Here is a 13,253-nt window from a genome sequence, read left to right as displayed (position 1 = left end):
TATGGTGGTACATTTATCACCATGGCACCTTTGTCAGGCATTAAAACTATGATGGTAAATGGATTTCCCACTCGCCTTTTGTGAGCTGTTATGTGTTGCCATTATATGTAAAAAAAAAAAAAAAAAATAATGCACGGTGTTTCCTGTTTCTATTTGATTTTTCTTTAACTTTATTAAAAAATATTTGTTACCAATATTAATGTTTATTTAACACAATGTGAAAACAATCCTTGAAACTTTATCACACAACAAAAGCATGAGCTGATACAGGTTACAATAATGTATATGGAAGAAGTGAAGCAATGTGTTCCAACAACAATAGTGATCCCGTGATAAACAGAAACTGATTGTTGTAGCAGTTTTTATACGCCTGGCGCAGTGTACAACCACAGGATGTCACATAAAGACAGAGGTGATAAAAAGTATTTCCAAAAGCTTTGCGATTCCCTTAAGTTGGTGGTAAGTATGCTTCCCAAGGACCACAAATAACAGATTAATTTTGGGATAAGTATGCTTTCCACGCCCCTTCCAGAAACTACTTTTGTGGTAACCATACTTCCCAATAACCACTAAACCACCATTGTTTGGTGTGATATATACTTTCCACAGTCCTGAAGGCCATATTTCACAATAACAGCAGACTGCCACCTGATGCCAGGCATGTACAGAAGTGGTAATGCATATTCCCTTAAATGCTGCAAAGAAATATATTTTGTTGGAAGCACATCCCACGGTTAACATAAGCTACAGTCAGTCCTGTAACAAAGCAGCCACATACTGTAATGGCTAAAAATACAGATTAATCTTTGTATTTTGTTGTCAACATCAATAAAAAAATCAAACTGAATATCACACCAGATAAACTTGAGGTCACCGCACTAATTGCCCACATAAAATACAATTTTATTCCTAATGAGGAGCAAAGTGATAGTCATTGCTCACATTGGGTGCTATGTTAAGCACTTCATTATCAGGTTGTGTTTGTTAATTCCTGGAGACAAACTGTGTGTCAGACGAGGACTCTAATCTAGGACTTCAGCCTTTGGGAAACTAGGGCTATACCATCTGGGCTATCTAGGCATGACGTACAGGCCACCTCAACAGTTTTGCTTTCCCAGTATCAGTAAAGCTGTGATGATTGGCTGAGAGTCATGTCTGGTTAGCTCAGTAGGTATGCATTTCTTGGAAAAACACAAAGATTCCAGCATATAGTTTTAATCTCCTAGGAAGTTTTCAATCGTTGTGCACTCTGCTATAGAGTGAAAACGCAGTCTGGCTTTTTGATTGGGTTTACTTCACCTATATACCACAAAAGTAACATTGAGTACTAACTAAAGCCATTCTAGTTGTTAGGAGATGAATTGGAACGACTCTAAAGATAAACAAAAAGTAGCAATAGTTCAGTTCATTATGAAGACTTTTTTTTTGCATGTAGGCTTAACTGGCCATTACAATATTTCAAATGTTGCAAAAGATCTGCTATCTCCCTCTAGTTTCCAATATCAACATCTTCAGTTAACTGATAAATGGGGGAAGAGGGTAGGGGACAGTAAAGAGCACACTTACCTGTCACCTAACAATGTTCCCGAGCAAGCAAGGGGTGTGGGAGGATCTCTCTCAGTCTATGAACAGTAGGTTATACACACTGTTTCGACATTTTACCAGATGATGACACCTGTTTACTGATTGAAAAATTTGTATCTGTATGAACTTTGGTCAAAAGGAAATACCAATGATATAGAAAGACAGAAAACACTGTCAGATCCCGTTCTGGATAAAGGAGGCTTTTGTCAGATAACTGTCAAGAAAAATGGAGATGGCACATGTGCAGTGAAATATGTCATAAATTACAACACCTTTCCAGCAAGCACTCCAATAAGTCTCCTCAGTATGTTGTTGTTGTTGTCTTCAGTCCTGAGACTGGTTTGATGCAGCTCTCCATCCTACTCTATCCTGTGCAAGCTTCTTCATCTCCCAGTACTTACTGCAACCTACTCCTCCTGAATCTGCTTCGTGTATTCATCTCTTGGCCTCCCTCCACGATTTTTACCCTCCACGCTGCCCTCCAATGCTAAATTTGTGATCCCTTGATGCCTCAGAACATGTCCTACCAACCGGTCCCTTCTTCTTGTCAAGTTGTGCCACACACTCCTCTTCTCCCCAATTCTGTTCAATACCTCCTCATTAGTTATGTGATCTACCCATCTAATCTTCAGCATTCTTCTGTAGCACCTATTCTCTTCTTGTCCAAACTATTTATCGTCCATGTTTCACTTCCATACATGGCTACACTCCATACAAATACTTTCAGAAACGACTTCCTGACACTTAAATCTATACTCCATGTTAATCTTCAGAAACGCTTTCCTTGCCATTGCCAGTCTACATTTTATATCCTCTCTACTTTGACCATCATCAGTTAATTTGCTCCCCAAATAGCAAAACTCCTTTACTACTTTAAGTGTCTCATTTCCTAATCTAATTCCCGCAGCATCACCCGATTTAATTCGACTACATTCCATTATCCTCATTTTGCTTTTGTTGATGTTCATCTTAAATCCTCCTTTCAAGGCACTGTCCATTCCGTTCAGCTGCTCTTCCAAGTCCTTTACTGTCTCTGACAGAATTACAATGTCATCGGCAAACCTCGAAATTTTTATTTCTTCTCCATGGACTTTAATAACTACTCCAAATTTTTCTTTTGTTTCCTTTACTTCTTGCTCAATATACAGATTGAATAACATCGTTTACAGGCTACAACCCTGTCTCACTCCCTTCCCAACCACTGCTTCCCTTTCATGCCCCTCGACGCTTATAACTGCCATCTGGTTTCTGTACAAATTGTAAATAGCCTTACGCTCCCTGTATTTTGCCCCTGTCACCTTTAGAATTAGAAAGAGAGTATTCCAGTCAACATTGTCAAAAGCTTTCTCCAAGTCTACAAATGCTAGAAACTTAGGTTTGCCTTTCCTTTATCTTTCTCCTAAGATAAGTCGTAAGGTCAGTATTGCCTCACGTGTTCCAATATTTCTACGGAATCCAAATTGATCTTCCCCGAGGCCGGCTCCTACCAGGTTTTCCATTCGTCTGTAAAGAATTCGTGTTAGTATTTTGCAGCTGTGACTTATTAAACTGATAGTTCGGTAATTTTCACATCTTTCAACACCTGCTTTCTTTGGGATTGGAATTATTATATTCTTCTTGAAGTCTGAGGGTATTTCATCTTGCTCACCAGATGGTAGAGTTTTGTCAGGACTGGCACTCCCAAGGCTGTCAATAGTTCTAATGGAATGTTGTCTTCTCCGGGGGCCTTGTTTTGAAACAGGTCTTTCAGTGCTCTGTCAAACTCTCTACGCAGTATCATATCTCTCATTTCATCTTCATCTACAGCCTCTTCCATTTCCATAATATTGTCCTCAAGTACGTCGCCCTTGTATAGACCCTCTGTATACTCCTTCCACCTTTCTACTTTCCCTTCTTTGCTTATAACTGGGTTTCCCTCAGAGCTCTTGATACTCATGCAAGTGGTTCTCCTTTCTCCAAAGGTCCCTTTAATTTTCCTGTAAGCAGTATCTATCTCACCCCTAGTTAGATAAGGCTCTACATCCTTACATTTGTCCTCTAGCCATTTTGCACTTCCTGTTGATCTCATTTTTGAGACGTCTGTATTCCTTTTTGCCTGTTTCATTTAATGCATTTTGATATTTTCTCCTTTCATCAATTAAATTCAATATTTCTTCTGTTACCCAAGGGTTTCTACTAGCCCTCATCATTTTACCTATTTGATCCTCTGCTGCCTTCCCTATTTCATCCCTCAAAGCTACCCATTCTTCTTCTACTGTATTTCTTTCCTCCATTCCTGTCAATTGTTCCCTTATGCTCTCCCTGAAACTCTGTACAACCTCTGGTCTAGTCAGTTTATCCAGGTCCCATCTCCTTAATTTCCCACCTTTTTGCAGTTTCTTCAGTTTAAATCTACAATTCATAACCAATAGATTGTGGTCAGAGTCCACATCTGCCCCTGGAAATGTCTTACAATTTAAAACCTGGTTCCTAAATCTCTGTCTTACCATTATATAATCTATCTGATGCCTCCTAGTATCTCCAGGATTCTTCCATGTATACCATCTTCTTTTACGATTCTTGAACCAAGTGTTAGTTATGATTAAGATATGCTCTGTGTAAAATTCTACCAGACGGCTTTCATTTCTCTCCTCCAATCCATATTCATCCACTATGTTTCCTTCTCTCCCTTTTCCTACTCTTGAATTCCAGTCACCTATGACTATTAAATTTTCGTCTCCCTTTACTACCTGAATTTCTTTTATCTCATCATACATTTCATCAATTTCTTCATCATCTGCAGAGCTAGTTGGCATATAAACTTGTACTATTGTAGTAGGCATTGGCTTTGTGTCTATCTTGGCCACAATAATGCGTTCACTATGCTGTTGGTAGTAGCTTACCCGCACGTTTATTTTTTTTATTCATTATTAAACCTACTCCTGCATTACCCCTATTTGATTTTGTATTTTTAACCCTGTACTCAGCTGACCAAAAGTCTTGTTCCTCCTGCCACTGAACTTCACTAATTCGCACTATATCTAACTTCAATCTATCCATTTCCCTTTTTAAATTTTCTAACCTACCTGCTAGATTAAGGGATCTGACATTCCACACTCCGATCCGTAGAACGCCAGTTTTCTTTCTCCTGATAACGATGTCCTCTTGAGTAGTCCCCGCCCGGAGATCCGAATGGGGGACTATTTTACCCAAGAGGACGCCATCATCATTTAATCACACAGTAAAGCTGCATGCCCTCGAGAAAAATTACGGCTGTAGTTTCCCCTTGCTTTCAGCCGTTCGCAGTACAAGTATAGCAGTTGCAAAATTAAATTATTCATATCAGACATAGGCATATTATCAGTTGAATTTTTCTGTGAACTCTGCGAAAACTGAATGATAAGGAACCTTAATTTATGATAATATGGAAAGTACAATTACAATGATTTGAAAAGTATTTATACAATGGTAGTTATCAAAATGTCTAACTTCCTTGCCTCCAACATTTTTATTAGGACCCTGTCTCTCTTTTTATAATATATTGTGCCCAACAATCAGTCTTCAGTCACATAAAAACATTTGAATTAGATCTTTTAGCACCTGCCTCTCCCACCCTCAAGATCCTCTACCTACACTCTTAAAACAAGTTATTTAACTTAGAATTCAGCTCCTTTGGTTTATACCAGTTGAATGACTGGAATGTTAAATATCACTAACACAAGAGTATAAAATATTCATGATGAACTCACACCTATTTCAGTCACAATACCAGAGTTTCACAGTACTGTGTGAACTGGCCCAGAGAGAAAACATGGTTTCAATATTTTTATATCTGTTTATTATAAATTATTTTTTGTACATACAAAATTAATGTTTAAATAAACATCTAGAGTCTCTAACAATAATTACACGAAACATGAAGTACAAAAACATTAATAATCAACAGTGAGAAGTTGATATAACTGGGGTCCTTTCTTCAATAGAAAACCTTGAACATTTAATGAAGACAGGAAACCAGTAAAATCTGAGACATCAGCAACACACAGTTTTGCAATTTCTTTTAGTTCTTGAACTGAAAACACCGATCGACTTTGCACTTCTGCCTGCCTCTGAAGTGCCATTATGAACTTCTTTGCCTGTAAATGTTGAAAACAACAAATGATGCTCAAACTTAAACTGCTGCAGTTAACAATCTTGAGAAATATATGATGAACATACCTTACTGTTATTCAATACAGACATATATATTTGAGTTAAACATACCTTACTCTTACTGCTCATTCCAGATCCATTTTGGGAGCGCTGAAAATGTAAAGTTCCAAAGCTGTCACTCATGGTATCAACCAGACTGTACCTCATGATTTCAACAACTTCCAAGGCATCTATTTCAGATACCTCACTACGAAGCTCTAGCTTTGCTCTTGCCTGGGATGATGATAAAATAACAACAAAAACAACAATAATAAACATCAGTTGCTATATTGTACAAATTAATTTTTTCTTTGGGCATTTTATAAAATGAACAACTGACTCACAGAGATCTTACAGTTAGCATTACAAAGTATATAAAGTGCAGCATCTTAACATTGTGTCAAATGCCAGTCAGAAAAAAAAACTTACAGTGTCTAATTACAAATAATCTTAACATTGGATTACATAGCATTGATAATTGCACTCAACAGATTCTGAGTAAAACATTCCTCAAAATATAGGAAAAATAAAAATGTTGGAACATCTTTTCATCTAAAAAAATTACAAATTAATTAAACTTCCTGACAGAGTACAGCTGTTTGTCCCGAATCACAACTCCGATGCAGACACTTGTCTTTTGCAGTCAACACACTTACTTAATGAGCAATCCAGACAATTCATAACCTATTTTTACAGTTTCAATTCCGCCAGTAGTCTCTCCTTTTCGGTAATTGTGAGATAAATGTAACTGCACATATATTAAAGTGCATAAAATAATTACAAAATCTAAAAGACCATTATGAAAAGAAGAGAATTTACCACGTTCATTTATACTCATCACATTACTGTTGCATACTTTCCTTACATTCAAGACACGAGGTCACATAATGATTTATTTTGGGGTAATTCCTCAATCGAAGCTTCCGAGTTCAAAAGTGTGTAACATGAACTATTTGTAGTCTGGCGTCAAAGACGTCCTCCACAAGCATGTTCAGTTAATTGGGTATAGTAACTATGCTTTTCCTTTGCTTATTCAGCACTACTACAGGTTAGTTCACAAAATCCATATTAGGAATAAAACTCCATAGAATCAATATTAGGAATAAAGCTCCATACCTAAATACTCAATGCTGATTACTATGGTCTAAAAGGTGTCCTTTACTCAAGAACACATTTTCAACAATTCACCACCAACCGTATCCCAGCCAGTTCATTATACTCTGACTCATGCTATTGTTCTGATGTAAGTATGACAAAATTTGAGACCCCTTCAACTTTTAAATGACGGCAAATTATTTGATGCTATGGCCTTTAGTCTGAATTCTAGTTTGATGCAATTCTCCAAACTAGTCTATCCTATGCAATCCTCTTCATCTCCACATAATGCCTGCAATCTATATGCACTTGAACCCACTTACTGTACTCTTGCCTTATTTGTCTTTAACCCCCCCCCCCCCTCCCCCCACGAAGACATGTGCGTACTTCCCTCCATTGTAAAACTGCCTCGGGATGGGTACTATCAACCAATCCCTACTTTTGGTAATGTTGTGCCATACATTTATTCTCTCTCCATTTTGGTTATCCTATCCGCCTATCTAATCTTCAACAGTCTTCTGAAGAATCATATTCCAAAACTATTCTCTTCTTGTCTTAACTACTTACCCATCCACTTAATTTTCATACAAGGCACATTCCAAATACCTCCAAGAAGAGATTTCTTAATGTTTAAATTTATATTTAATGTTAACATATTTAAGTTTTCCAAAATGATTTTCTTGCTGTTGACAGTCTACATTTTATATTATACGAACTTTGAGCAACAAGTGCTATTCCTGCTGCACAGATAGCTAACTTCAATTATTTTTAGTATCTTTACACCCCAATCTAAATCTTGATGCATTGCCTGATATAATTCCAACTACTTTCTTTAGCCATGCTTTAGTTTTGTTGATGTTCACTTTATAAAGGCTTTTCAAGAGATTTCTGATTCTCCTTCCTGCCCTGTGTCATTTCTTGTAGAAGTTTTTCTTCTTTTTTTCTATTTTGCTCACTGAAATTCAATTCCCTTTCCACATTTGCTGCTAAGAATCAGATTTGAATGTGAAGCACTAGTGATTCTGAACTAGAGCTGCAATCGTAGTCCAATGAGTGGAGGGGTTCAGTTAGTGTTAACACAGTTGAGAAATTTTCTCTCATACATTGTACAATCCAGATATGAATCATCTGATTGACTTACATTTATAACAACATCCGTATGTGCAGTGCTCTCCTTCTCACCAAGAGCTTTTTGCTGCTCTCGCCTAGGACATTTAAGAGATGAACAAAGATGGTATCTTATGAGCAATAACAAAGCCGCCCAGAGGTTGGAATTTTGTCACTTAGTAGCAGGGCAATCATTTTCTCAATCTTGGTGATTTTGTGCTCTCTGAAATCTAGGATACTTTTTTCCTATCTTGGTTGCCTCTTTTGGACATGCTCATTGCTATGCCATAAGTTTGATGTCTCTCACTTATCCAGGCAGTCTGTTGTTACATATTACCCCACATTACTGCTGTCACATGTATGTTTACTGCAGTGTTCCTTTTGTCTCTAATTTTACATTACAATTCTGAAGTATGTCCAATTGAAATTGTCATCAAAGCTGCATGATACTGTTGTTGGTAACAAGAGCCCTTTCTTGGTCTCAGTCTGATTCACCATTAACTTTCAGTTGAAAAAAAGGGAAATAAACTGAAAATTACATTACCACAGTGTTACGAGATCCCTACTCAATTTCCTTGAAAATTATTGGTGAATGGTATATACAATGCCTGGAAAGATTTTTGTTTTTCATACAGTAATAGTCAGAAAATATAGTAAATGAGAGCTCTTTTTAAGGAAAGTGGAAGAATAAAATCATTTATATACAAATTAATGATGATGTAAATAAAATAGAAAGAAACTTCCACATGGGAAAAATATATTAAAAACAAAGATTCCAAGACTTACCAAGCGGGAAAGCGCCAGTAGATAGGCACAATAAATAAAACACACAAACACACACACAGAATTTCAAGCTTTCGCAACCAGCAGCTGCTTCGTCAGGAAAGAGGGAAGGAAAAGGAAAGATGAAAGGATGTGGGTTTTAAGGGAGAGGGTAAGGAGTCATTCCAATCCCGGGAGCGGAAAGACTTACCTTAGAGGGGAAAAGGATAGGTATATACTCGTGCAAGACTTACCTTAGAGGGGAAAAAGGATAGGTATATACTCGTGCGTGCGCGCACACACACACACACACACACACACACACACACACACACACACACACACACACATATATCCATCCATCCATACATACAGACACAAGCAGATGTCTCCCTTAAAACCCACATCCTTTCACCTTCCTTTTCCTTCCCTCTTTCCTGACGAAGCAGCCGCAGGTTCCGAAAGCTCGAAATTCTGTGTGTGTGTTTGTGTGTTTTATTTATTGTGCCTATCTACCAGCGCTTTCCCGCTTGGTAAGTCTTGGAATCTTTGTTTTTAATACATTTATATACAAATGTATGTTGTGGTACACTTAAGAACAAATATGCTTACCTCACACAAGCGTATCATAGACTCCAGCTGCCTAGTGGTTATTGGCGTACAATCCATTGCCTGATACTGACGACGAAGTTCTAGGTAAAATTTCTGTATAATGTCAGCTGCTTCTGGAGTTAATCGAGGATTTGTATATTTTCGAGCATATGCAATATATTTTCTCAACAGTGGCTGTGGAATTGGATCAAATTCTTCTCCTGGTGAATATTTCAGTCTTTCACTACAAAAATAAATGACTGAGTTTAGAGGCTTATCATATTTGATGTAAATTACTTTTATATCAATCCTTGTATTATTGTTGATCTTGTGATAGCTTTATAATTTCAGGTGTCATTATAAATATACAAACAAAATCTAATGCTAATGATGTCTGCAAGCACAAATTTTGTAGTTCTATGACACATGCACAGGTTTGGTCTTCTGCCTCTGCTTTATCCTACGATTTTTTTTCCTGTCACTTAACATTATTTTCACTTTTGAGAATGTGAAGTATGCCAAGCCTCACCATAGTTCACATTACATGTTAAACTGAAGTTCTCCTAAAAATGGCTCAATAATGCAGTTTGCAGACTGAGAAAGGTAGATAGTGTATCACTTAGAATGATACCATGCCCAACAAACTGAAGGAATGATTTAAAGGTTCCCTTCTACACTTCTAAGGGCAAACATTTTATAGAGGCATGCTAATTAGTAATAACAAACCATAAACAACAAGGTGTACTGAAAGAGGTACATTTACTGGTTTATGAGATATTTATTCCCAAAAGCTAGTTACTACAACAAAATTTAATGGGTTACAATCTCTTAATAATGGGGAAGGGAGTAGGGGGGGGGGCTGGGGTGGGGGGTGGGGGAATCCTCTTCATGACAGAGTCTTTGAACAGGGTAACTATTATACAGTTATGTAATTTGTTCAAAGTCATCTAGTGGTACAAGAAGACAAGTGCCTAGAAGGGAACTTTAACACTGGCTTTAGCTGGAGCTACATCCTTACTAAAGTCTTATGTATCCATGGGAGAAAAGGAAGGGGGGGGGGGGGGGAGTTCGAGAGTGAGATGGACTCACCTGGCCGTCAAGGGAGCCAGCAACATTAGAGAGAAAACTCGTTTCCATTGCACACTTGGCAGTAAAGGCATGCCAAAATGGCACACTACATTGCACACAGTAATCCAGTTGCTGATACCAGTCGGATGAACTGGGCGTCCAGTCTCAGACTTTGTATAGCCGCAGTCAAGGCAACTGCCTCAAGGATACACAGCTGGGGAAGGTGGCATGGAAAACGTCGTAGCACCTTTCTCGTTAATGGGACTGTGGAAAAATGCAGAAACTGGCTGCGGGTGCAAATCCTGATGTTAGCACGAACCTGGCAAGCTGTGTGATGCTGCACTGGATGAGCTGCCGGAAGCACACTCAGAAGATATTATCTCATCAAAGTAAGAACAGAGACTGGTTGAGCAACGATTCGGCATGGGTGGCCTCTGGCAAGCACAGCAGTCTAAGGTCTACCTGCGGTGGAAGTGACCAGCAGGGATGTGGGGGAGATGTGGTGATAGCTTGGTTGGTAGGAGCAACGCTGATTGCTGATTTTTGTCATGGCAGCATGTCATCTGCTACTACGTGGAGGCAAACAGAAAGAGTCATCACAAAACCACTGAGAAGAGCGTACTAGATTTTGGGGTGCTGGCTACTTCAATGTCAGTGATGACAACATTTATTGCCAACAGATGTGACAACTGACAATATTTTTGGTGTAGAAATGAAGTGGATCATCATCATCATCATCATCATCATCATCATCCAGCAATCATCAGCCTTTAACAGCAAACCTTGCTTCAATATGATACTACCATCTCTGTCAATTAAGAACCTCTATTTGCTACTCCCCTGAACACTCGCATCACACAAATGTATTTTTGATTTGTCAAGTGGACACCCATTTTTACAGTAGGAATGAAGGCATTAGTGATCAATATGTATCTGAAGGTGGATTTCAAGAAAAACTTTTCCAACTCTAATTTCTCGTTGCTACAGGAAAAATACTCAGTGACTCCAACAAGGTAAAAGTGGTCTACTCAAAAGCTTCACATTCATGCTGACATTGGTTTTGTGCGCACACACAAAGGGGATCAGAACGCTTGCAACTTAAAAAGCTCCTTGTTCACATGTGCTGAAGATTTAGTGACATGCTGATAATACATCCTTCATTACCTGAATCAATATTGGACAGTTAGCAATGATAGGCAATAAAGAAAATTTTGGTGTGATCATGAAATATTATCAGACTAACTCACTGAATGAAGTTTTTGCTAAATTATAATTGGCTTCAAGTGGGCATAAATGCCAAATTATTGAATGTAATTGTAAACTGTATAAAAAGGAAAATTCTCTAGAGAAAAAGAAAGTTATGAGACAGGTGGGGTCCCTCTAATCTTTGGGTCCGAGTGACCTGGTAGTCTTCTTTAGTCTTCTCCAAGCTAAAAGCTAGGATAGTTTCTTGTACTCTTATCTGTGTCTGTCAGTAGTATTACATATTTCATGTCCTTAAGGTAAGTACTTGCCAGCATTTATGTGAAACGACTTTAAGGTCTTTTTAGTTTAAGAATCTGATAAAAATTTTACCTGATGAGTCTGATAAACTTAAATTTCTAGGAGTTGTGATGAATGAATATCTTAAATGGAAATAGTATGTAAAAAGATAAGCTGCATCATTCATTATATACAATGCTTCACAATAGTTCTTGCATTATCTACTGAAAAGAACTCTAACTCACTTTTAACATTAAAGAAGCTATTTTTAATTCTGCAATTGCTCAGATCTCTGTAGAAAATACAACACTGCAAAGGGTCTGGAGAAAACCATAAAATAAATTGTGTGAAGAAGCCGAGATGGAAAGCGATGTAAATGACGATAAGTCAACAACTGATTGCTCCGAAATAGTGAAGAGTGATGAATTCTGCATCTGCTAATGAACTGAGTGTGTTTCCAGCAGAAGAAGTTGACGAGTAGTTCGACAGAGAGAAAAACTTAGTTATCAAAGAAGATCTGACTGACGATGTGATATTACAAATTTTTCAAGCCACAGGAGACACCAGAAACAGTGTGATGAAGAAGAAATCCCCGCAACTCATCTTTGGTGCCGAGGTTTCAGAAGCCTTAAACAATTTTGTGAAATTTGCTGAGAGCAGCCAATAAAACAATGCATATGATGTTATGAAACTGTACATCACACAAAATAATGTGTCATTTAAGAGTTCAGTCCAAGAAACCACTTAGCATTTCTAAAGAAAATTGCAGCTAAGCTGTTAGTGATAGTTATCAGTACGACATATTCCATACCCTCCACAATATCAGATATCTGTCCTATTCATAAAGACAGTAATTTCAGTTAAACTGAACATTCTTTGTAACAGTTTTTATTATGATGCTGGCTTTATTTTGTAATTGGAGTATAAAAAATTATTTGCGTGTACTGAACTTTTCTCAAACTTCGAACCTTAAACTGATTTTAATTGTGCAGTACAGCATTCAACTTTTAATTCAATTTTGTTTTTACAGAGAAGTAATATATACTTTTATTGTTTTTAATACTGTAATCGCTCCTGTTTTATTTAATAAATAACAGTTACTTGTTTTTGACAATATAATGTAATTGGATAGATAAGAAATCTACTCTCCAAGTGGCAGCAGGAGAATGCATATATAAAAACGGTTTTATTTATGCAAGCTTTCGGAGAAAATGGCGCCTCCTTCCACCAGGAACATTAAAGGGGAAGGAAGATGGACAAAGGGAAAGGAACTGAAAAGATTAGGACAAGGTGTAGAGTATAACATGAAAGTAGGTACAAAAACATTTGATGCATTGTAATATTTACATAATGTACATAAGCTGCTCAAAAATACATCTCTGCTAAATACAACA

General features: G+C 37.5%; 1 protein-coding gene across 2 annotated transcripts in view; it reads right to left on the bottom strand.

Annotated features, from left to right (window-relative positions):
• Positions 1–5,378: 5,378 nt before the first annotated feature.
• Positions 5,379–13,253, bottom strand: part of LOC126343639 (DNA helicase MCM8-like) — a 146,102-nt gene continuing 138,227 nt past the window's right edge. Inside the window, exons 12-14 of one of the 2 annotated variants that reach the window (XM_050001954.1) lie at positions 9,331–9,553; positions 5,827–5,988; positions 5,379–5,699 (exon numbers count right to left, since the gene is read on the bottom strand). In XM_050001954.1, coding sequence (XP_049857911.1) covers positions 5,496–5,699; positions 5,827–5,988; positions 9,331–9,553 — 589 coding nt within the window. In that variant the 3' untranslated portion in view covers positions 5,379–5,495. The remainder of the gene's footprint in view (positions 5,700–5,826; positions 5,989–9,330; positions 9,554–13,253) is intronic. The other variant, XM_050001955.1, reaches the window with a different exon arrangement.

This window comes from Schistocerca gregaria, chromosome 1 (assembly GCF_023897955.1).
Source record: "Schistocerca gregaria isolate iqSchGreg1 chromosome 1, iqSchGreg1.2, whole genome shotgun sequence".
In the NCBI taxonomy this organism is placed as follows: Eukaryota; Metazoa; Arthropoda; class Insecta; order Orthoptera; family Acrididae; genus Schistocerca; species Schistocerca gregaria.
Note: the sequence above shows the minus strand (reverse complement) of the source record. Positions and strands in the feature narration are given on the sequence as shown.